The sequence below is a fragment of the Ovis canadensis genome, chromosome 5 (assembly GCF_042477335.2).
Source record: "Ovis canadensis isolate MfBH-ARS-UI-01 breed Bighorn chromosome 5, ARS-UI_OviCan_v2, whole genome shotgun sequence".
Taxonomy (NCBI): Eukaryota; Metazoa; Chordata; class Mammalia; order Artiodactyla; family Bovidae; genus Ovis; species Ovis canadensis.
This window is the reverse complement of record NC_091249.1, coordinates 69,807,190-69,830,854: the sequence shown is the minus strand read 5'-3', so window position 1 is coordinate 69,830,854 and position 23,665 is coordinate 69,807,190. Positions and strand designations below refer to the sequence as shown.

Below are 23,665 nucleotides of genomic sequence, written 5' to 3'. Positions count from 1 at the left end.
GCATGAAGTGTTAGAACTTTCCAGATTTGTGCTTTGGAAGCATCACTCTGGCATCTGTGTGGACATTGGACTTGTGGATGGTGATGAGGTCACCAGGAGGCTGCCACAGCTCTGAAAACGGAAGTGACAAGGGCTTGACGTTGGGCTGGCTGGGTGCAGGTGGACGGAAGAAAGTAGTGGTGACAGAACCCATGGGAATGGCTTCAGGGGTAGAAGAGAAGTCCATCTGGGCAACCAAGTCAGTGAAGATGTCATTAGCAAAGACAGAAAAGGCTTAGCCTCCACCATGTCAGCTCTTCCAGTCCAACTCCTTCTTTTAGACCCAATCCAAGGGCCCTTTCTTTACAAGCCTTCTTCTATCCTTGTCTCCTGAGGGGCCACTGTATTCCCAGAACAGTTTTCTGGCAGTCAGCAGTGGACAGTTTGCTCCCTAAGCAGGAGGCTGTTATTTCCTACGTGTTAAGTCTGTTTCCTAAACTAGATTGTAGGACTATGATTCTCAAGCCCCATGTCATGTGCTTGTTTGATATTCATCCTAGCAACTTTCTCAGTGTTGGCCATTTACTAGTGCTGTCTGGAGTAGGCAGTGGGGCCCATGCTATGATCGCAAATGAAACTGTAAATAAGCAATAGATATAAAGTGGGACTTCCCTGGAGGCTAAGATTCTGCACTCCCACTGCAAGGGACCCAGGTTTGATCCCTGGTCAGGGAACAAGATCCCACATACCACAGCTAAAGATCCTGTGTGCCACAATGAAGATTTAAGATCCTGTATGCTGCAACTAAGACCTGGTGCAGGCTAAATAAATAAACAGTTTAAAAATAAAATAGAAAGTAAAGGTATGTTGGTTAATGTAGGAGTAGAAAGTTCAGAGGGACCTGTGGCTTCCTTGTCTAGGGCTCCATGAGACACGATTGGAAAACTTTCAGCTTGGTGGACTGATCATGGGTTTTGGAGTTACTTAAGAACTGAGTTCGAACCCCCGCTCCATCACTTACTGGCTGGAATTGAGTAAACAAACGAAGAAGCTGCTCTGAGCCTGGCTTTCCCTTCTGTAAACACAGATAATAACACTTTCATTGCAGGTTTACTGTGAGGACAAAGTAAGGTAATGCATATAAAATCTCTGGCACCTCTTAAATGCTCACTAGGTCATAGTTATCACTTCCCTGGTGGCTCAGACGGTAAAGCGTCTTGGTTGTTGGTAAGAATAACAAGACCCTTGCTAACTGATCCCTACTGAAGTGGTTAGTTGTTAGTGTATATAAACCTACTCATGCTCACGTTAATAAAGCTGAGGTTGGGGTGAAGTTACGGGTGAGCCTGGGATTCAGGGGGCACCCGGTCTCGTCTTATGCTCCATCCGCTCCAGAAACCTGCAATCGCCTGCCTTTGCATGGAGGTCTATCGATATTTAATATGTGGGTGTCAATTGCTGTAAACCGAGCACACCCCGGCGCCCAACTTGAATTAATTATGTGCAGAAGGAGTGAAAACAAAATGCTTTTCTCAGAGCCCCACGTTCCACTGCTACATCGAAGCCTGGAAGCCACAGGGTGAAACTTCTGCTGATGGAGGAGCCCGAGAGGAAGCTGGCCCAGAAGAGTGACGGCAAACCCCGGAAAGTCCGATTTAAAATCTCTTCCTCCTACAGCGGCCGTGTGTTGAAGCAAGTCTTTGAAGACGGGCAGGAATTAGAGTCACCAAAGGAGGAATACCCTCACAGTTTCCTCCAAGAGTCCCTTGAACCAATGGATGGTGTTTACGGATCTGGGGAAGTCCCGAAGCCCCAACCGTACTCTCCCAAGCTGACTGCTCAGAGGATCAGCGTGTTTCGAGAGGGTAGTGCCTACACCTTAGCAGGCAGCCAGCCTTTCTTCAATGATTACAAGGCCAATGACCATAAGGTTGGTATTGCCCCTGGTGTGCCAGCTTTAAGGACTAAAATGTGGTTAGAGAAACACCTAAATGTTTCAGATTGTATCTTGCTTGTGCTTGAGTACCAACCAGAGCTTTTGTTGTTGTTTAGCCACTTAGTCATATCTGACTCTTTTGTGACTTCATGGACTATAGCCCACCAGGCTCCTCTGTCCATGGGATTCTCCAGGCAAGAATACTGGAGTGGGTAGCCATAACCTCCTCCAGGGGATCTTCCTGACGAAGGGATGGAACACATCTTCTGTACATCTCCTGCACTGCAGGCAGATTCTTTACTGCTGAGCCACCAGGGAAGCCCAATCAGCTATAGGTACACCAAATGCAAAGCTGCCATCAGAATAATATTTTTGGGACAAAAATAACATTCTTGTTGACTACTTGTTGGAAAGTGCAAAAAGCGTAGCTGGTATTACAATTCCATCCAGGTTAACAAATTGTAATTGGGTGTTCAGCTGGGATGTCTTAGTAAGTAAATGAAATAGAGATACAGTGGTTTTCAGGTTGTCAGACTGCTGTTTTAGAAAATTATGCTGCAATGGGTTGCTCTTTTTGCTGGACGAGCTAAGTGTTTGAAGGTGCTCACTTTACTCCAGCCGACTATTTAATTTATGGTTTATCTATATCTTGCTTTGTTTCTTACCTCCCTCCTGCTGCCTGCTTTTTAATAATGCTTGTTTGTTTGTTTCTTTTGCCTTTCTATTGCTTGTTAGCAGGAATCCTGGGTAGGTGGAACCCTGGGAAGAAATGGGAAAAGCAGATCAGCCAGAGGAAATGTTACATGTGGAAGACATTTGAGCTAATAGATAGATAGAAACATGTATTTTTCTGTGAATTTCAGTTATTTTCTCCAGTACCAAAGATCATCAAAAGCCCATACATGATTTTCTTTGAAGCTAGAAGAGTCTGGAACATGTTCACTGATTTCCACAAACTAATAGGAGGTGTGCCTATGTTCTCTGCTGCAGGAGGACCATGAGTGCCTTGGAAAAAAAAGCTTAAGCACAATTATATAATGTACCAGGTTACTAATGAATAGCACACCAGGATATGCTTTCATCTTTAAAGTGCAAAATTCAGGTCATTACTCTCTAATCATTTATATTGTTCTTTTCCTAAGGAAACAGCTTATATAGCGATAGCAGACAAACGTACCGGCCATGTTGGCATTAGTATAAGTTTAATTATGAGCATGTCCACATTTATCAAAGATAACACCAGGCTTCTTTTTGATATTCAAGGGGGCTGGAATGAACAATTCCTTTTGTTAGTGGAGTGGCTTCCGCATTAAAGACTGCTGCTGCTGCTAAGTCGCTTCAATCATGTCCAACTCTGTGCGACCCCATAGACGGCAGCCCACCAGGCTCCCCCGTCCCTGGGATTCTCCAGGAAAGAACACTGGAGTGGGTTGCCATTTCCTTCTCCAATGCATGAAAGTGAAAAGTGAAAGTGAAGTCACTCAGTCGTGTCTGACTCTTTTTTTTTGTGTGTGTGTGTGTTTTGTGTGTGTGTCTGACTCTTAGCGACCCCATGGACTGCAGCCCACCAGGCTCCTCTGCCCATGGGATTTTCCGGGCAAGAGTACTGGAGTGGGGTGCAACTGCCTTCTCCGCATTAAGGCACTTCTGCATTAAAATCACATTCTACCTCATTGGGTCTTCTCCACAACCTTGAGGAGAAAGGTTGTGAAAAATGAAGAGTCGTTTCCATTTTACAAATGAGGAAAGTTGAGTTCCAGGTTGTAAGGGACTCATTAGGTACAGACTTAGAACAAGAATTTAGGTCTTCTAATTCACTATGTTCTTGGCCCTATGGAATGTTCTTTTTAAGAGAATAAGACCATTAATAATAGTGATGATAATGATTATAATAGTAACCATTTTTCAAGTGATTATTATGTCCTGGGTACTTGGTTATGTCTTGTACTTACAATACCTCTTTTTAACCATGTCTCATTTGTAGCTTTAGAATTTATAAAGTCATAGTTTATACAAACCTCACACAAGTCCATGGTTTATAGCATTAGACTGCTTGACCTCCATCAGTCATGTGTCCCACTTGGCATTTATGTAAAAGTATGATTAGGCATGGACTTAATAAAACCAGATGCCTGAGTCTTACTGGCAGCACTGTACAGTGGTTTTAAGCACAGTACTCTCTAGACCAGTTTCAGGGTTTGATTTCTGCCTGGTCTAGTTATCCTTGGTTTCTTTGTGGCATGAACAAATGCCATATCCTGCTGCTAGCCAGTCTCTGGGTGTGAGAGCGGTCAGGTTGGATTTTTGCAGCTCCACCCACTGAAATAGGTTGTTAATGTGGTGCTTGGGAAAAATAAGGAAATGAGAGCTGAGAAGTCATGATTTTTCAATAGTGAATCCAACTGTGAAATAACTCTTAGTAAATATTGGCTTTGCAGCAACATTGGGTAGCAGTTAAGCACAGCAATTAAAAAGAAGGGTTCTGAACTTGAACAGATATTTGTATACCAGTGTTCATAGCAGCCCAGTTGCCCACAGGTGGAAGCAAATATCAATCAATAGGTGGATGAACAAACAAAACATGGTATATACATACAATAGACTATTATTCAGCTTAAAAGGAAGGAAATTTCAATACATGCTATAACATAGATGGATCTTAAGGACATTATGCTAAGTGAAGTAAACTGGTCACAAAAAGATAATTGTATGATTCCACTTGTATGAGGTACTAACATAGTCAAATTCATAAGACAGAAAGTAGAATGGTGTTTGCCATGGGCTAGGGAGGGCAGAAGGTGGAGTTTAATGAGTACAGTTTCAGTTTGGAAATGAGAAAAAGTTCTGGACATGGGTGGTGGAGATGGCTGTACAACAGTGTAAAAGTGCTGATGCCCCTGGATTGTACCTTACAAAAGGTTAAAGTGGTAAATTTTGTTGTGTATATTTTATCATAATAAAATAATAATCATAAAAAGAAGGCTCTGATGTCAGTTAAACCTGGACTTGATGTCCGTCCAGCCCACTTACTCTGTGAGCTTGGGCAAGCCACTTAACCTTATGATAATAAAAGTACATGGTTGCAAAGATTATTGTGATGATTAAAAATATAAAAGACATGAAAGTACTTAGCATTGTGCCTGGCACACATTGTATATGCTCGGTATGTGCTACCTACCACTGTGATAATGACCAGGTTCTTATTAAGGAAATATTGAGACTTTTAAAATTTAATGTGATGGATAGAGAAGATCTTATAAACAGATATTTTAAGGATTTGAAACTGACTGAAGTGTATGTATGTGTGCATGCTGAGTCATGTCCAACTCTGTGATGCCATGGATTCTTGCTCACCAGGCTCCTCTGTCCATGGGATTTCCCAGGCAAGAGTACTGAAATGGACCGTCATTTCCTCCTCCAGGAGATCTTCCTGACCCAGGGATCGAACCTACGTCTCCTGCGACTCCTGCATTGGCAGGCGATCCTTTACCACTGAACACTTTATCCTAAGAATAAAGTGGAAGTGAAGTCGTTCAGTCGTGTCCGACTCTTTGCAACCCCATGGACTGTAGCCTACGGGGCTCCTCCCTCCATGAGATTCTCCAGGCAAGAGTACTGGAGTGGGTTGCCATTTCCTTCTCCAGGGGATCTTCCCGACCCAGGGATCGAACCCAGGTCACCTGCATTCCAGGCAGATGCTTTAACCTCTGAGCCACCAGGGAAACCCTTACCCTACGTATAAGGGTCATTAAAAAAGATGAAAGGGAGGGACTTCCCTGTGAACCAGGGGCTAAAACTCCATGCTCCCAACGCAGGGGGCTGGGATACCATCTCTGGTCATGGAACTAGATTTTGCATGCTGCAACTAAAGATCTTGCATGCCGCAATTAAGAACTAGAGCAGCCAAAAAAGCTGGGGTGGGGGTGGGGGTGGGGAGGAGGAAGGAAAGTAACATTTATTGAACATGAACTTTCTGTACTGTTATGCAATTTCATCCTTACAATAATTTTGGGAGGAAGAGTTTAACAAATTGGAAAAACAGAAGTTCATGGAGGTTAAATAACTTACAGACTTCACACAGTTGCCAAATAGAGTTTGAACTCAGATTTGTCCACCTCCAAAGCACACTGAGTTCCTAGTCCCAACAAGACATGTCTGCATTTAAACACAGAGCAGTGGAAGGTTGCATGCTCCCTGAATGGCAATCTCAGTCCCATTGCTTTTGACATCAGAGTATTTATGAATACTTAATCTTATATAAGTTGACATTCTGGGATTATGGAATAAAACAAAAACGTCCTGGCTCTATCTTGGCCTTCTGTAATGTAAGAGTGAGTGTTCCTCAAGGGCAATGGAGTGTAACTGGATAATCTGAACTTTAGTTACACCCAGAGAGTTTCTTTAGATGCAAGGAAGAACTTGGCTGTCATGGTAACTGAAACATAAACACACCTTAAAGGTGATTTGGGATCCTCCATCCTGGGAGTATATTAAGAATAAATTTACTATCCTGTGTGTCTCAGATGTTGTCCAGCTGAGAGACAGGAGGTCGGGCCAGATAAGCGAAGTGGTTTTTTTTTTTTTTTTTTTTTCATATGTTAAGAATTTTGAAAAACTAGCCTTTTGTATGAAAAAAACTTCTGAGTAACTGAACCTCTTCGGCTATTACTGGAAATAGAAATGGAACCTTCCAAAGGTACCACCATCTTTATCTTCTGATGCTCAGAAACTGATAGTCCAGAGTGTGAAACAGGAACCCAGCATGCATCAAACAATAGGAAATGGAAGCTGCCACATGATCCCTTGATGAGACGGAGAGGACACAGGGCCAGGTAGGAAGCTTGTGGCTTCATTAATAATTATTGAAAACTCTGTGGGTGTTTCAAGGAAGGGGACCTGAAGATTGAAGTCCTGCTCAAGCCAGGTTGTGCCTGAATGTATGAGGGCTAAATTAGGAGACTGCTTAACTGTGGCATGTAAACAGATTTGGTTTATATAGTTCTGTAAAAGCAGGGCAAAACATTACATGCTGGAGAATGTAGCTATGTAGCATGATTAATACTAACTGCAGTAAAAGCACTCATCATTTGGATATATCTTCAGCTTTTGCACACTCTAACGTATTTTTCATTGTGCCCTCACCCTTGGATGTTGGTATAATTAGCCTCAGGGATGAGAGTTAAAACACTTAACCACAGGAACATTGAGGTCAGCACAGAAATCAGGAGAGTGTTGGGGCAGGGTTCTGATACCTGGGGTCCTGAGCATTAATGTCTACACCGCTGGGTCTGTGGGTGTGAGAGGCTCCCTTGGGAAAGGAATTTGAGAAACAGGAAGGTGCTCAGGAGTCTCAGGACAGCACCTAATTATCAGCTAGTATGGAAATATTTGTATATTTTAATCACTACTTTATTTGTGGTGGTGCCCACCATTTGGCTGTCAGCCCATTTGCATGAGAACACTGGGGTCCTGAGAGACCAAATGGCTCTCCTGTATCTCACAATTGGTGGACAGTGGGGCTGGGATACAGCGTTGTTTCCTCTCTAAGCTATCTGTGAAGAAGTATGTGTTCTTAGTTAACTGACATCTAAGCATTTCCTGCCCAGACTCCTACTGCACTGTAGAATTGTCCAAGTTGTTTCTCAGAAAATGATGAAGTAACAGATGATAAATCAATAGAAGGGAACATAAGCTATTAATAATGATGCTGCAGGCTTGCTAGGTGGTGCAATTGATAAAAAATGCACCTTCCAATGTAGGAGGTGCAAGAGATGAAGTTTCAATCCCTGGGTCAAAAATATTCCTGGAGAGCCAAATGGCAACCCACTCCAGTATTCTTGCCTGGGAAATCCCATGGACAGAGGCGCCTGGTGGGCCACAGTCCATGGGGTTGCAGAGAATTGGACATGACTGAACACGCACACACAGTATTTTTATTGACATAAAAATGTCGATCATATATGAATAATGAACACACACAACATATATATGTATAATCTTACTTGGTGGAGGAGGTGTTTGTGAATAGTATAGGGTAGGTGCTAAGAATATGGACCTTAGAGTGAGACAGACTTGAGTTTAAATTCCAGCCACAAACCCTGAATAACTCTGCAAGTTTGGAAAGCTCTTAACCTTACTGAGCCTCAGTCTCTTCTTCTTTAAAATGTATAGAAATCATTGCCTCAGTATCATAGGGATTTTAGGGAGGGAAGTGAGGTAATGTTTGTAAAATGCTTAGCATGATGCCTGATGTTAAATAAATGTTATCCACAAATAGCAAGGAGATCCAAACAGTCCATTCTAAAGGAGATCAGCCCTGGGTGTTCTTTGGAAGGAATGATGTTAAAGCTGAAACTCCAGTACTTTGGCCACCTCATGTGAAGAGTTGACTCATTGGAAAAGACTCTGATGCTGGGAGGGATTAGGGGGAGGAGGAAAAGGGAACAACAGAAGATGAGATGGCTGGATGGCATCACGACTCAATGGCTGTGAGTTTGAATGAACTCCGGGAGATGGTGATGGACAGGGAGGCCTGGCATGCTGCGATTCATGGGGTCGCAGAGTCGGACACGACTGAGCGACTGAAGTGAGCTGAACAGTACATTCAATAAATTGTATCTACTATTATTGCTTATAGGACTTCCCAGGTAGCTCAGACAGTAAAGAATCTGTCCGCGGTGCGGGAGACCCAGTTTCAATCTCTTGTTGGGAAGATCCTCTGGAGAAGGGAATGGCAAGCCACTTCAGTATTCTTGCCTGGAGAATTTCATGGACAGAGGAGCCTGGCGGGCTACAATCCATGGGATTGCAAAGAGTCAGACATGACTGAGTGGCTAACACACACATTATTACTTATACATAAAATTTTGGAGAGAGATTTATTTATTTAAAAAATTCAATTTATTAATTTCTTACAATCAAATACTGCCAGCTAGCATTACTTCCGCTCATGCATCATTAAAAACAAAAGGATATTTCCTTGGTATTTTCAAATGATGTATTATACAATAAACAAAAAAAGCTAGAACTTAAAAATGTATCCTTAATTAATTACATAAAGCGGTAAATTGTTTAAGAAGCATAACTAATAATTTGGTTTCTGAGAGATTTATTTTTTAAAAGCATTCCTATATATGCATAAATCTCTCACTCTGCCCAGCCCTGCACCAGCTCCCATGGTATGTAGTAGGAATAGAAGCTCAGGACCTTGTCCTGCAGAGCCCTGCATTGTAGTTATGTGATTAGTTCAGCTTTGATTGGTTACTATCAACAGGAAATAAGAAGCTGGCGATCAGGGTTTTCAGACAGAACAGAGAATCCAGGGAATGAATTATAGTTTGGGGTTGTGATGGGACCCTGAGTGCTGGATGGATGGTATATATCTTTCCTGGGATGTTGAAGGGGTTCTGCAGCTCTGTATTTGGTGACTGGGGCATCACCAAGCTCATTCTTCATGTCTCTAGTCCCCACCTATTATAGATTTTGGAAAGATAATCATCTACACGAATAACCTGAAAATCATTCGAACTCCAATGGACAAGAGAGATTTCATGAGGAAAATGCTGCAAAAGGAAGAGGAGGCCGAGGAAGAGTCTCTGATGAGCAAAGAAGAAATCTGTGCACACCAGAACCATGGTCCTTTGCCAGAGATGGAAGGCACCTTCCCCCATAACCAGTACCCACAGGTGTGTCCCCACAGTTCACTGCTCCGTGCAGGGCTGGCCCTAGAGCTGTGGCCTCCAAATTGTTTTGATTGTGTACTCTTTAATGTACGGTTGAATATGAATACCTAAGATGTCTAAATGTTAATGATACTGAGGAATTTTCACTTTCTTTTATTTTAGTGTTTTATCATATTTTATTGTTAGCAATAACAGTTACAAGTTCATACTGTAAATACAATTTGAATTATTTTGAATGATTTCTTTAAAGATCTGATTAGGTGTTTTCACTATTGTTCTGATTTATTGTTTCACTATTGATCTGATTTATTGTTTTCACTTTCTAGTGTGGCTCAGAGCAGCCTGTTCTAGACATGGAAGAAAAAAGTTACCTCTGTCCTTTTCTTATGGGTTTGCTTGTGGTTCTATTATTGGTTAATACTCAACCTGCAGTTTCCCTGAAGAAATCCAACAAAGCTACTTGTCTTTAGATTTCATGGAGATTCAGTTCAGTTCAGTTGCTGAGTTGTGTCCGACTGTTTGAGACCCCATGGACTGTAGCACAACAGGCTTTCCTGTCCATCACCAACTCCCGGAGTTTGCTCAAACTCATATCCATTGAGTCAGTGATGCGATCCAACCATTTCATCCTCTGTCGTACCCTTCTCCTGCCTTCAATCCTTCACAGCATCAGGGTCTTTCCCAAGGAGTCAGTTCTTTGCATCAGGTGGCCAAAGTATTGGAGCTTCAGCTTCAACATCAGTCCTTCCAATGAATATTCAGGACTGATTTCCTTCAGAATGGACTGGTTGGATTTCCTTGCAGTCCAAGGGACTCTCAAGAGTCTTCTCCAACAGCACAGTTCAAAAGCATCAATTATTCAGTGCTCAGCTTTCTTTATAGCCCAACTCTCACATCCATACATGACCACTGGAAAAACCATAGCTTTGACTAGACAGACCTTTGTTGGCAAAGTAATGTCTCTGCCTTATAATATGCTGTCTAGGTTGGTCATAGCTTTTCTTCCAAAGAGCAAGTGTCTTAATTTCATGGCTGCAATCACCATCTGCAGTGATTTTGGAGCCCAAGGAGCAAAACCTTCACTGTTTCCATTATTTCCCCATCTGTTTGCCATGAAGTGATGGGACTGGATGCCATGATCTTAAGTTTTTAAATGTTGAGTTTTAAGCCAACATTTTCACTCTTCTCTTTCATTTTCATCAAAGGGCTCTTTAGTTCTTCTTCACTTTCTGCCATAAGAGTGGTGTCATTTGTGAATCTGAGGTTGTTGATTCCTGGCAATCTTGATTTCAGCTTGTTCTTCATCCGGCCCAGTGTTTCTCATGATGTACTCTGCATATAAGTTAAATAAGCAGGGTGACAATATACAGCCTTGATGTACTCCTTTTCCAATTTGGAACTGGTTCATTATTCCATGTCTGGTTCTAACTGTTGCTTCTTGACCTGAATACAGATTTCTCAGGAGGTAGGTTAGGTGGTCTAGTATTCCCATCTCTGGAAGAATTTCCCACAATTTATTGTGATCCACATAGTCAAAGGCTTTAGGCATAGTCAATAAAGCAGAAGTTGATGTTTTTTTGGAACTCTCTTGCTTTTTTGATAATACAATGGATGTTGGCAATTTGATTTCTGGTTCCTCTGCCTTTTGTAAATCCAACTTGAACATCTGGAAGTTCAAAGTTCATGTACTATTGAAGCCTGGCATGGAGAATTTTGAGCATTACTTTACTAGCATGGGAGATGAGTGCAATTGTGCAGTAGTTTGAGCATTCTTTGACATTGCCTTTCTTTGGGATTGGAATGAAAACTGACCTTTTCCAGTCCTGTGGCCACCGATGTGGCCACCGTTTTCCAAATTTGCTGGCATGTTGAGTGCAGCACTTTCATAGTATCATCTTAGAGGATTTGAAATAGATCAACTGGAATTCCATCACCTCCACTGGCTTTGTTCATAGTGATGCTTCCTAAGCCCACTTGACTTCAAATTCCAGGATGTCTGGCTCTAGGTGAGTAATCACACCATCGTGATTATCTGGGTTGTGAAGATCTTTTTTGTATAGTTCTTCTGTGTACTCTTGTCACTTCTTCTTAGTATCTTCTGCTTCTGTTAGGTCCATACCACTTCTGTCCTTTATTGTGTCCATCTTTGCATGGAGGGATTCCCTGATGGCTCAGAGGATAAAGCATCTGCCTACAATGCAAGAGACCCAGGTTTGATCCCTGGGTTGGGAAGATCCCCTGGAGAAGAAAATGGCAACCCACTCCAGTATTCTTGCCCGGAGAATCCCACGGACAGAGGAGCCTGGTGGGCTACAGTTCACAGGGTCACAAAGAGTTGGACACGACTGAGTGACTTCACTTTCTTTGCATGAAATGTTCCCTTCATATCTCTAATTTTCTTGAGGAGATCTCTAGTCTTTCCCATTCTATTGTTTCCCTCTATTTCTTTGCATTGATCACTGAGGAAGGCTTTTTTATCTCTCCTTGCTATTCTTTGGAACTCTGCATTCAAATGGGTGTATCTTTCCTTTTTTCCTTTGCCTTTAGCTTCTCTTCTTTTCTCAATTATTTGTAAGGCCTTCTCAGACAACCTTTCTGCCTTTTTGTGCTTTTTATTCTTGGGCATGATCTTGTACAAAATCACGAACCTCTATCCACAGTTCTTCAGGCACTCTCTCATGGAGATTAGTTTAGCTAAAACTAAGCAATAGCTTCTATAAGTCCACTAGACCAGAAATTCATGAACCACAACATGTTGTAACATGCTGAAAGTGAGTGAAAGAGCCAGGTTATCATTGTCACATTATGTAAAATGAGAGAACTCTACATTATGCATGCAACAGGGTCTCTTGGGTGCTACATTTGTTAAGTTAAGCCCAACCTAGTGAGGGTGCTGGTGTCACCTTATTTATTAAAAATGGATATCACATTTTCTTTTGAAAATATTATTAAAGCTTCTTACATTCTTTTAGTTCAATTTTTTTTTTCTCTTCACACCTTTCAAAGGTGTGCATTCCTTAAAAGCCATTGCTTAGACATGCTCAGACGAGCAGGAAGGTGATGACATTCAGGAGTTCACAGTGTGAAGTTGAGAGTGGGAAAAGCAATTTTGGTGAATGTAAGCAAAGAGAGTAAAAGCTTAGAAGACAGCAGAAATGAATTTTCCCTCCTTAGAGTCCATCTCTTGGAACTTGAAGCTGAACCTCCCATGGGTTAGCATGACAAAATGGGCCAGGGTCTTCCTCATACCGTACCGTATCGTAACTTGAGTGATGTCCCCACCCTGGGAGGGTTTAGGGGAGAGGAAGGAGAAGGCCATGACCAGACTCCAGTTCTGCTCACAGCCATTCCTTTCTCTTTCACACCTGACCTCATACTTGATAAGATATATCTGAAATGCAAATCTGATCATGTGACCCCCTTCCTCATCCTTTCCCCTACCCCAAAACTTTCAGTGGCCACTCATTACTTGGGATAAAGCTGAAACTCCTCACTAGTTCTAGAAAGCACTGTGGACTTGCCTTCTCCAGCCTCACGACTTAAACAGATCTCTACTCATTCTCTCTGCCCCAGACCCACTGCCCATCTGCTTACCCCTCAGATGCTGTTTGTTCTTTTCTAGCAGAGCCTACTTCCTTGTTCCTAGAATATTCTCCGGACACCTTATCTCCTTGCCCACAGCCCCTTGAGATCTCGGTGGAGGCATTACTTCCTCAGAGAGATTTCTCCTGGCTTCCGTGAGGATAAAAATCCACGAGGATGGACTCCTTGAGTTCCTGTGCTCCCTGCCCCCACATTTGTAATCTTACATTTATTTGTGCGATTGTTTGGTTAATGCTTGCTCTTACTCACTGGGATTTGGTCTTTGTGAGGGCAGGGAGAATGCTTACGTCAGGTGTGACATAGTAGTTCCAATGCCAAAAAAAAAAAAAAAAAAAGTAGAGCCTGGCATCTAATTAGGTGCTCAGTAAATAGTAGGTAAATATTTGTGGAATTTGGAGCTAAGTGCCAAATGATAAGAAATATTTTTCCTTCTCTTACCTTCTCTATAGTACTATTCAGAACCTAGCCTAGCAGAAAGGCAGACAGCTGAACTTTGCAATACTAAGCGTCACCATCCCACTTTGAAATTCATTAATTCTGTTCTTTTTCCATACCATATCGTAACTTGTAAGAGCATGTATTTTCAGAAGAGGACCAGAAATGCAGGTCACACTGCAGGCCCGAATGAAAAAGCAACAACAGGCCTGCCATGGCAATTACCTTTAAATTCGATCTGGAGAGAACTATGTTTGTTTGTTTGTGTTTTTTTTGGCTCTAATGCCATAAACTAGGACAGAGGTGTGTAGCAAAAAGTTCCCATGAAAGGTTGTACTTGCCTGTCCTCTAAGCTCTGTTTTAAATTGTTATTTGTTTGCCCCCTCTCTCATGCAGTAAATGCCCAGACAACTTTTATTCTAAAATACAGGGTCAGAGAATATCAAGGAGCCCATTCTGACCAAGAGACTCTTTGTTGTATTATATGGAACAGGGAGACAGTAGGGTCTTCCTTGATGAAAGAGCAGGGCCAGGCTAAAAGCCAGGCTAAACTTGAACCTCTATATTAACTACAAAAGAAAAGGAGAGGAATAATTGAATTGAGCCACAGGGGAAAGTAGAAGAGGAAAAATCTGGCCTTGTAATCAGTGGGCCTGAGACCATAAGTCGTCTGGACTTCTTTATGCATTATGTGATCTTACCTTTGAAACAAAATGATAATAATAATAGCTACCATTTTAATACAAAATTTTAAAATAATTTTAAAATTTTATTTATTTATTTTTGACTGCTCTGTGTCTTCATTGCTTTGTGTGGGCTTTAGCTGCGACAAGCAGGGGCTACTCTTGACTGCGATGCTCAAACTTCTCATTGCAGTGGCTTCTCTTGTTGCAGAGCGCAGGCTCTAGGCACGCAGGCTGCAGTAGTCGCGGCTCTCCGGCTCTGGAGTGCAGTCTCTGTAGTTACGGCTCACGGGCTCGAAAGCGCAGGCTCGGTAGTTGTGGCACACGGGATTACTTGCTCTGTGGCGTGTGGAATATTCCTACACCAGGAATTGAACCTGTGTCCCCTTGCAGTGTTAGGCAGGTTCTTATCCACTGCATCACCAGGGAAGTCCTGCCATTTTTGGAGGGTTCATGTTAGCCAGGCATCATGCCCATGTAATAGTCCATTTCATTCTTGTAAGGACTCTGTTTGGTAGTTATTATCTGTAGCCTCATTCTGCTGCTGAGGAAATAAGGGCTCAGAGAAATTAAGTAACTTGCCAGAGGTCACCAGAGTCAGTAGTCAAACTCAGGTCCATCTGGTCTTAATCACGCTGCTCATCAACCCCCAGAGTGGCTCTGATTCCCATCTTAAAGGCTGAGTCTCTGATGAAAGCCCTTTTCTTGGTCCTGGAGCTAGTGAGAGATGGTTTGGGTAGGTTTGTGGGTTCTAGACCCTAAGCTATGCTGTGCAGCTATGCTCTATGTTCTTTTACTAAATATTTTCTGTGGAGAATTTTTTGAAATATCAAGAATGGTAGACAGATGCTATCATGCATGTCTAGTATAGAGCAGAGGCTGAATAAATACCTGTTGAATTAACTGAATAATTAAAAAGGATACGGAAAAGAAACAGTTGGAAGAAGTGTGGTAACTAGGCTAAGAGTGGAAACTCCAGTGAAACCTCTAGCAATGCATCAAATAACCATTGACATAAGATGAGATTTGACTGAGATTTGTTCTTGTTCTTTATGACTTGCTCACCAAGTCATTTAGTTAATCTTTCACCCTGGCATTCTATCCAAATGAATTTTTGGATTGCGCGTATAGCATTATGGTAGGATTTTACTGTATTTTCTTTGACAACATTGACTTATATCATTAAAATCTCACTGAGATCACAGGACTTCCCTGGCAGTCCAGTGGTTAAGATTCAGGGGACTGGGTTTGATCCCTGCTCAGGGAACTAAGATCCTGCATGCTGCTCAGCACAGCCAAAAATAAATAAATAAATAAGTAAATCTCAGCGGAATCAAGCGCAAAACAAAACCATGATGGATTTGGCAGGAAAAAGAAGGAGCATGGCAATTTAATTTTGGCAGATATGTTTATAAGACCCTGAGATATGTATAGGGACCCTGATGCTGGGAAAGGTTGAGGGCATGAAGAGAAGGGAGTAACAGAGGGTGAGATGGTTGGATGGTATCACCAATTCAATGGACATGAGTTTGAGCAAACTTCAGGAGACAGTGAAAGACAGAGGAGCCTGGTATAGTGTAGACCATGGGGTCACAAAATGTCAGACATGACTTAGCGACTAAACAACAACAAATATTTTTTTTGCATACTTTAAGGGAAGAAAACAAATTTCCCCACTTTAAGAATATGGCAACAATCAATGAAGTACTATAAAAGGTGCTTGAATATCATCTGGGACTTTTGTCAGCTGGATAATCACTTCCATTCCCTACATCTAGAATAAATAAAATAAAACTCAGTATCTTCTTAGGCACTTTGCAGTGCAATGGGGCTATTTTCAGAACTTAGGCCTCCCTTTTCAGAGATGATTTTTATTCTAGGGTTACCAAAGAAAGCTGTGCTAGCTGATTGAGCCACCCAGTGGACTTCAGCTCTCTTGTTAGTTCCTGGAATTTAAGAACAGTAAGGGCTCGCCAGATATTGTTGTTTTGTTTATTTATTTATTTATTTTTACTGTGCCAGGCATTGTGCTGCCCCAGGAAATGATGGAGAAAGGAACCAGCCTGGAGCACTTCCTATCTAGTCAGCAGAAACTTTCAGGGGGATGTGAGACCTCCCAGGCTGGGGGCAGTAAAGGAGGATGGAACTCCTTGTCTGGAAGTGTGAGTGGGCAAGCCTTCCTGGAGGAAGGACTGCTGAGCTGACATCTGAGAACAGGCTGGGTTGGCTGGGTTGAGAGTGGGAAAAGGTCCCTCCAGATCAACTAGAGAGATACCCAAGAATGAGAGCCTGATGAAAGAAGTAACTGAGAATGTACATATAAGAAGATTGGGTTTTAATCTGAAGTTGATCTGGTGGGTAGGTGTTCATGACAAGGTTTCCTGGGTGCTTTCCATGTGGCAATCGCAGCTGTAAGTAGCTTCATGAGATTGGCATCTATGGGGAGCATATCCCACAAGACCAGAGGCAGAGACTGCTGAATTCATGCCAGAATTGATAGGCGTCTGGATTAGGATTGTGGTTATGGAAAATGGGAAATGGGACGGGGATGTGAGAGATGTTCAAAAGATGAAATAGATAGGAATTGGTGCTGAATCCACCTGGTATTGACCTGGTATTGTCCCTTATTTCTTAGAAGGCTCATGGTCTGTGCATGGTCATGGCATGGAAGAGCAAAAATTGCAAATTTCCTTGAGCTGTCTTAGGGGAAGAGCATGACCATAGCCAAGGGACACAGTCTGATGCCCCTAGGAGGACAGCAGTCAAGATCTACAGATTTACTGGCAAGTTTTAGAAACAACTGATTTAAACGGAGAACCTATCCTATGTCAGATAATATACTATAGCATTTACGTAGCCTCATTTAATATTCCAGCTGCTCAGATAAGTAAGCAATACCTGCTGAGATCAGAGGTTGTTGTTCTCTCACTAAGTTGTGTCCGACTCTTTGTGACCCCATGGTCTGCAGCGTGCCAGCTTCCCTGTCCTTTACTATCTCCTGGAGCTTGCTCAAGCTCATGTTCATTGAGTCAGTGATACTATCTAACCATCTCGTCCTCTGTCATCCCCTTCTTCTCGTGCCCTCAATTTTTCCCAGCATCAGGGTCTTTTCCAATGAGTTGTTTTTTCGCATCAGGTGGTCAAAATATTGGAGTTTCAGCATCAGTATTTCCAATGAATATTCAGGGTTGATTTCCTTTAGGATTGATTGGTTTGATCTCCTTGCTGTCCAAGGGACTCTTAAGAGTCTCCTCCAGCACTATAGTTCAAAAGCATCAGTTCTTTGGCACTCAGCCTTCTTTATGATCCAACCTCTCACATTCATAGATGACTACTGGAAAAACCATAGTTTTGACTAGATGGACCTTTGTTGGCAAAGTGATGTCTCTGCTTTTTTAATATGCTGTCTAGGTTTTTGTCATAACTTTTCTTCCAAGGAGCAAGTGTCTTTTAATTTCATGGCTGCAGTCACCATCCGTGGTGATTTTGGAGCCCAAGAAAATAAAATATGTCACTGTTTCCATTGCTTCCCCATCTATTTGCCATGAAGTGATGAGACCGGATGCCGTGATCTTAGTTTTTTGAATGCTGAGTTTCAAGCCAGCTTTTTTACTTCCTCTTTCACCCTCATCAAGAGACTCTTTAGTTCCTCTTCACTTTCTGCCTTTAGAGTGGTATCATTTGCATATCTGAGGTTCTTGGTATTTCTCCTGGCAAACCCAATTCCAGCTTGTGGTTCATCCAGCCCAGGATTTTACATGATGTATTCTGCATATAAGTTAAACAAGAACAGTGACAATATATAGCCTTGGCGTACTCCTTTCCCAATTTTTAACCAGTTCATTGTTCCATTTCTGGATCTAACCGTTGCTTCTTGACCTGCATACAGGTTTCTCAGGAGGCAGGTAAGGTTGTATGCATACCATCTCTTTAAGAATTTTCCACAATTTGTTGTGATTCACACAGTCAAAGATTTAGTGTAGTCAATGAAGCAGAAGTAGATGGTGTCCTGGAATTCCCTTGCTTTTCTATGATCCAACAGATGTTGGCAATTTGATCTCTGGTTCCTCTGCGTTTTCTAAATCCAGCTTGTACATCTGGAAGTTCTCAGTTCACACACTGTTGAAGCCTAGCTTGAAGGATTTTGAGCACTACCTTGCTAGTGTGTGAAATGAGTGCCATTGTGTAGTAGTTTGAATATTCTTTGAGACTGCCTTTTTTGGGGATTGGAATGAAAACTGACCTTTCCTAGTCCTATGGCCACCGCTGAGTTTTCTAAATTTGCTGACATGCAGAGTGCAGCACTTTAACAGCATCATCTTTTAGGATTTGAAGCAGCTCAGCTGGAATTCCATCACCTCCACTAGCTTCGTTCGTAGTAATGTGTCCTAAGGCTCACTAGACTTTACACTTTAAGATGTCTGGCTCTAGGTGAGTGATCATACCATTGTGGTTATCCAGGTATTAAAATCTTTTTTGTATCGTTCTTCTGTGTTTTCTTGCCACAGATTACAGTTAAAGAAACAGATTTAGGGTGGTTAATGGGAACTGTCCAAGGTGCACAGTTGATGTCAGAGGCAGGCCTCAGTTCCAGGCTGCTGACTTCAGAACGAAGCTCTAAATCACGGAGCCTTGTCATGGTTCTCAAAGAGAATAAAGATAAAGTACTGCTGCAATTCAGCTCTAAGCTCTGAAGGGTTGCAACATTCACTCATGCATCCACTCAGGCACACAGGAAAACCTCCAGCGCCTGCTATTGGGTGACTGCGATGAGGGGTAACATATGGAGTCCACAGAGCACGATCTCAAGTACCTGACTCTCAAGGAGCCATGCCTGCTTTCTCCTCTTCAAGCTGTGTGCCCAATGGCATATGACTGAGCTTCTCAGGGTCTCTTTTTTCCATCTGTAATATAGGGATGGTACTACTTCCACTATCTGACGGGGGTATTGTGAGGATTAGATGAGTTGTTGATAGAACTCTTAGAACAGCGCCCAGGGAATTCCGTATCTGTCCAGTGGTTAGGACTCTGCACCGTTACTGCCAAGAGCCTGGGTTCAGAACAGTGCTTGGCACCTTCTAGGAGTTCTACAGGTGTCCTCTGTTTGGCAATGAGGAACAGGAAGTCCTTCCATTACAGGCACAGACATAACATGTCAGATAGTGACAGAGAGATGAAGGTCCAGTTGGGGAGTGCATGGCCTGGTGGCTGGGGCTGCAGTCTTAGAAAGGTCTTCTGGGTTAATCTCTGATAAAGTGCCATGATTGTTCTGTGCCCCTGGCCAGTTCCCCTCACTGGCATTTATGGGAAGCATTTTCCTTTAAAACTGACCCAGCCTTTGCGGGTTCCCAGGGCTGTGTTGACTTGCATGTGAACAATGGACTGAAACTGCTGCTGTAATGTAACCCTGACCTGTCTCTTGCAGGAAGGGGAGAAGCCCGAGGACAACTGTTTCCACTGCCAAGGGTCGGGCAGTGCCACCTGCTCTCTGTGCCACGGCAGCAAGTTCTCGATGCTGGCCAACAGATTCAAGGAGTCCTATCGGGCCCTGCGGTGCCCTGCCTGCAATGAGAATGGCCTGCAGCCTTGCCAGGTCTGCAATCAATAGCCTGTGGGCTTTGTAGGTCCACTTTGATGGCGTCCTCCCTGAAGTTATTTCTGATAAACTGCTCCTCCTCCATCTCCTCCTCCCTCTCCCAGCAAGAAGCCATGGTGGCTGCAGCACTTCCACCACTGACACAACTCAGTTACTCCATCACATTTTGTGAGGCTGGTAACTTATCCACGTGGGTCTAAGTGACAGAGGCATTTTTGAATTAGAGTCTGTTTTGAAGCTGTTCTAAAATGATCCTTCTAGAACCATGCACATGTATCTCACTTGACTTAGCTCAGTTTTCTCCTTGCACAAGTGAACAAATAAATGCGCAGTTCAGACAGCAGGTTGAAGCCATTTTCTGGTTGGGAGTTATTTTGCAAAATTATGCGATGAGAAAGGAATTAAAAAAACAACAACACAGGTTTCTTAGGAACTGACTTCCTGAATTTCTCAGGAAATGAAATGCTTGTAATGCATTTCAAATTGGTCAAATTCCATTTTTTAATTAAGCAGAAGAGGAAAGGGGTGTCCAATGCTGAATGCACTAGCATGTTACTGAAAACAAAATAGGAGGTACACGGTTCTTGCTGAAGACAGGCAAGCTGAGGAGGCCTTTGTTTCAAAGCTCTGAGTCTATCCCTTTGTGATGTGCTTGGGTAATATGCATGTGGGCACGACCAGTGCTGCTTCTTAGGACAAGATGAGATAAGATATTTCCGTGTGCCTCTGAACTACTGGGTTATAAGCCAAGTCAAAATCATTTATGATAAATTTGGTGCTTAAGTGTGTGTGTGTGTGTGTGTGTATGTGTATGTGCGTGTGTGTGTGTGATATGACTTCTCCCAGATCCCAAATTATTACCAAATAAATGAATTTATTTTAAGGCTAAAATATAGCCATGATCTCTTCATAAAAGACTATGGATATATTATAGGTATCTATTGGAAATTAAAAAAAAAAAACTAGCCAAGGATGTTTAGCAATTATGTTTCTACTATCTATGAATACACATACTAAGAATAATGTTTCCTCTTAAAGTTGGTTGTAAAATTAGAAAAATAGTTTTGTTAATGAACTTTTGTAACTCTAACAGCCCCTCCCTTCCCCCTTGAGAAATCCATTATCTATTGAGGTGCATCGCTTTTCTATGGTAATTATTTTGATTTTCTTAACTTTTTCAAGATTTGTTTGTTATTCTCTATATTCAGCTGTTAAGATACTTTAGTAGTGGAATGCTTTTCAGATAATATAAATACTTCTTATAAAAATGCTATTTGCATTGACATGGATGGTCCTAAAAACTGTCATACAAAGTCAAGTAAGTCAGTAAAGCAAATATTGTATAGTAATACATATATGTGAAATCTAGAAAAATGGTACAGATGAACCTATTTGCAAGACAGAAATAGAAACACATACATAGAGAACAAATGTATGGACCCAGGTGGGGGAAAGGAGGGATGGGATAAATTGGGAGATTGGGATTGATATATACACACTATTGATACTATGTATAAACTAGATAACAAGTGAGAATCTGCTGTATAGCACAGGGAACTCTACTCAGTCCTCTGTGGTGGCCTAAATGGGAAGGAAATCCAAAAAAGGGGATATATATATATATACGTATAGCTGATTTACTTTCCTCTACAGCAGAAACCAATACAACATTGTAAAGTAACTATACTCCAATAAAAATTTTAAAAAGATTACCTCTTGAAAAAAATATTAAAATATTTTTTGAAAACATGAGAATTGTGCCTGTTCTCTTTTAGCCAAAACAGTGGAACTGTTGCTCACTGACTTTCTTTGCTTCTGTACTTTACTGTTTCCTGATTGTTTATCTTTTCTTACAGCTATTGGCCCTTCCTGTCTTTCCAGATACCAGAGGAAAGAATGATGTCGAGAGACCCTAAGACTTTTAAGTATTCTTCTGCTTTTTAACAGGGACATTTGACAACAGATCCTATTTATTGGATGTGCAAGAAGGTATTACCCAGTGCTTAATGTGCAGTTACCCAGATGGGCACCATGCTTTGGTATCTTATGGGACTTAGAGTTTCGGTGGAGGAGACAGATATATAAACAGACAATTACCATTCAGTGTGACAAATTCTGGAAAGGGGAACTTCAGGGAGAATTTGGAGCACATAGAAGGGATACCTAGTATAGACTGAGTGGGGTTAGAGTGGCTTTCTAGAGGAAGTGGTGTGAACTCTGCTGGCTTCTTTTCCTTACTCCATGCTCTTAGGAGCCTTTAATATGTTTCATCTCATAATAAATATGTCTAGTAACGATTAAATTTATTTATTCAGAAGTATTTATTGAGCACTGAGGATGTATTAGTAGACTAAACAGACCAAATCTTGGCCCCTGGGGAGCTTATACTTTGGTGGGGTGATATTGGCAAAATATATGTATTTAGAGACAATATGCTACTGGAGATCAGTGGAGAAATAACTCCAGAAAGAATGAAGAGATGGAGCCAAAGCAAAAACAACACCCAGTTGTGGATGTGACTGATGATTGAAGTAAAGTCCAATGCTGTGAGGAGCAATATTGCATAGGAACCTGGAATGTTAGGTCCATGAATCAAGGCAGATTGGAAGTGGTCAAACAGGAGATGGCAAGAGTGAACTTCACACATTTTAGGAATCAGTGAACTAAAATGGACTGGAAAGGGTGAATTTAACTCAGATGACCATCATATCTACTACTGTGGGCAAGAATCCCTTAGAAGAAATGGAGTAGCCATCATAGTCGACAAAAAGTCCGAAATGCAGTACTTGGATGCAATCTCAAAAATGACAGAATGATCTCTGTTCATTTCCAACGCAAACCTTTCAATATCATAGTAATCCCCAACCAGTAAAGCTGAAGAAGCTGAAGTTGAACTGTTCTATGAAGACCTACAAGACATTCTAGAACTAACACTCCAAAAAGATATCCTTTTCTTTATAGGGGACTGGAATGCAAAAGTAGGAAGTCAAGAAATACCTGGCTGCTGCTGCTGCTGCTGCTGCATCACTTCATGGTGTCCAACTCTGTGCGACCCCAGAGATGGCAGCCCACCAGGCTCCTCCATCCCTAGGATTCTCCAGGCAAGGGCATTGGAGTGGGTTGCCATTTCCTTCTCCAATGCATGAAAGTGAAAAGTGAAAGTGAAGTCGTTCAGTCGCGTCCGACTCCTAGTGACCCCATGGACTGCAGCCCACCAGGCTCCTCCGTCCATGAGATTTTCCAGGCAAGAGTACTGGAGTGGGTTGCCATTGCCTTCTCCGAGAAATACCTGGAGTAACAGGCAAATTTGGCCTTGGAATACAAAATGAAGCAGGGCAAAGTCCAATAGAGTTTTGCCAAGAGAATGCACTGGTCATAGCAAACACCCTCTTCCAAAAACACAAGAGAAACACAAGACTATACACATGGACATCACCAGATGGTCAACACTGAAATCAGATTGATTATATTTTTTGCAGCCAAAGAAGGAGACGCTCTATACAGTCAGCAAAAACAAGACCAGGAGCTGGCTGTGTGGCTCAGATCATGATCTCCTTATTGTCAAATTCAGACTTAAATTGAAGGAAGTAGGGAAAACCACTAGATCATTCAGGTATGACCTAAATCAAATCCCTTATGACTATACAGTGGAAATGAGAAATAGATTCAAGGGATTAGATCTGATAGACAGAGTGCCTGAAGAACTATGGACGGAGATTTGTGACATTGTACAGGAAGCAGGGATCAAGAC

At 42.1% G+C, this 23,665-nt stretch overlaps 1 protein-coding gene across 1 annotated transcript; it reads left to right on the top strand.

Annotated features, from left to right (window-relative positions):
• The first annotated feature begins 1,573 nt into the window (after nt 1-1,573).
• On the top strand, nt 1,574-20,870 carry GRXCR2 (glutaredoxin and cysteine rich domain containing 2). The gene is made up of 3 exons (XM_069592338.1): nt 1,574-1,909; nt 9,379-9,600; nt 19,744-20,870. Exons 1-3 carry the CDS (start codon nt 1,574-1,576, stop codon nt 19,924-19,926), a joined length of 741 nt encoding a protein of 246 aa, XP_069448439.1. The 3' UTR covers nt 19,927-20,870.
• Nucleotides 20,871-23,665: the final 2,795 nt, after the last annotated feature.

Coding starts and splice junctions, on each gene's coding strand:
- GRXCR2 (XM_069592338.1), top strand. CDS start 1,574: ATGGAGGAGCCCGAGAGGAAGCTGGCCCAGAAGAGTGACGGCAAACCC. Junction 1,910..9,378: donor ACAAGGCCAATGACCATAAG/GTTGGTATTGCC, acceptor TCATGTCTCTAG/TCCCCACCTATTATAGATTT. Junction 9,601..19,743: donor CCCATAACCAGTACCCACAG/GTGTGTCCCCAC, acceptor TGTCTCTTGCAG/GAAGGGGAGAAGCCCGAGGA.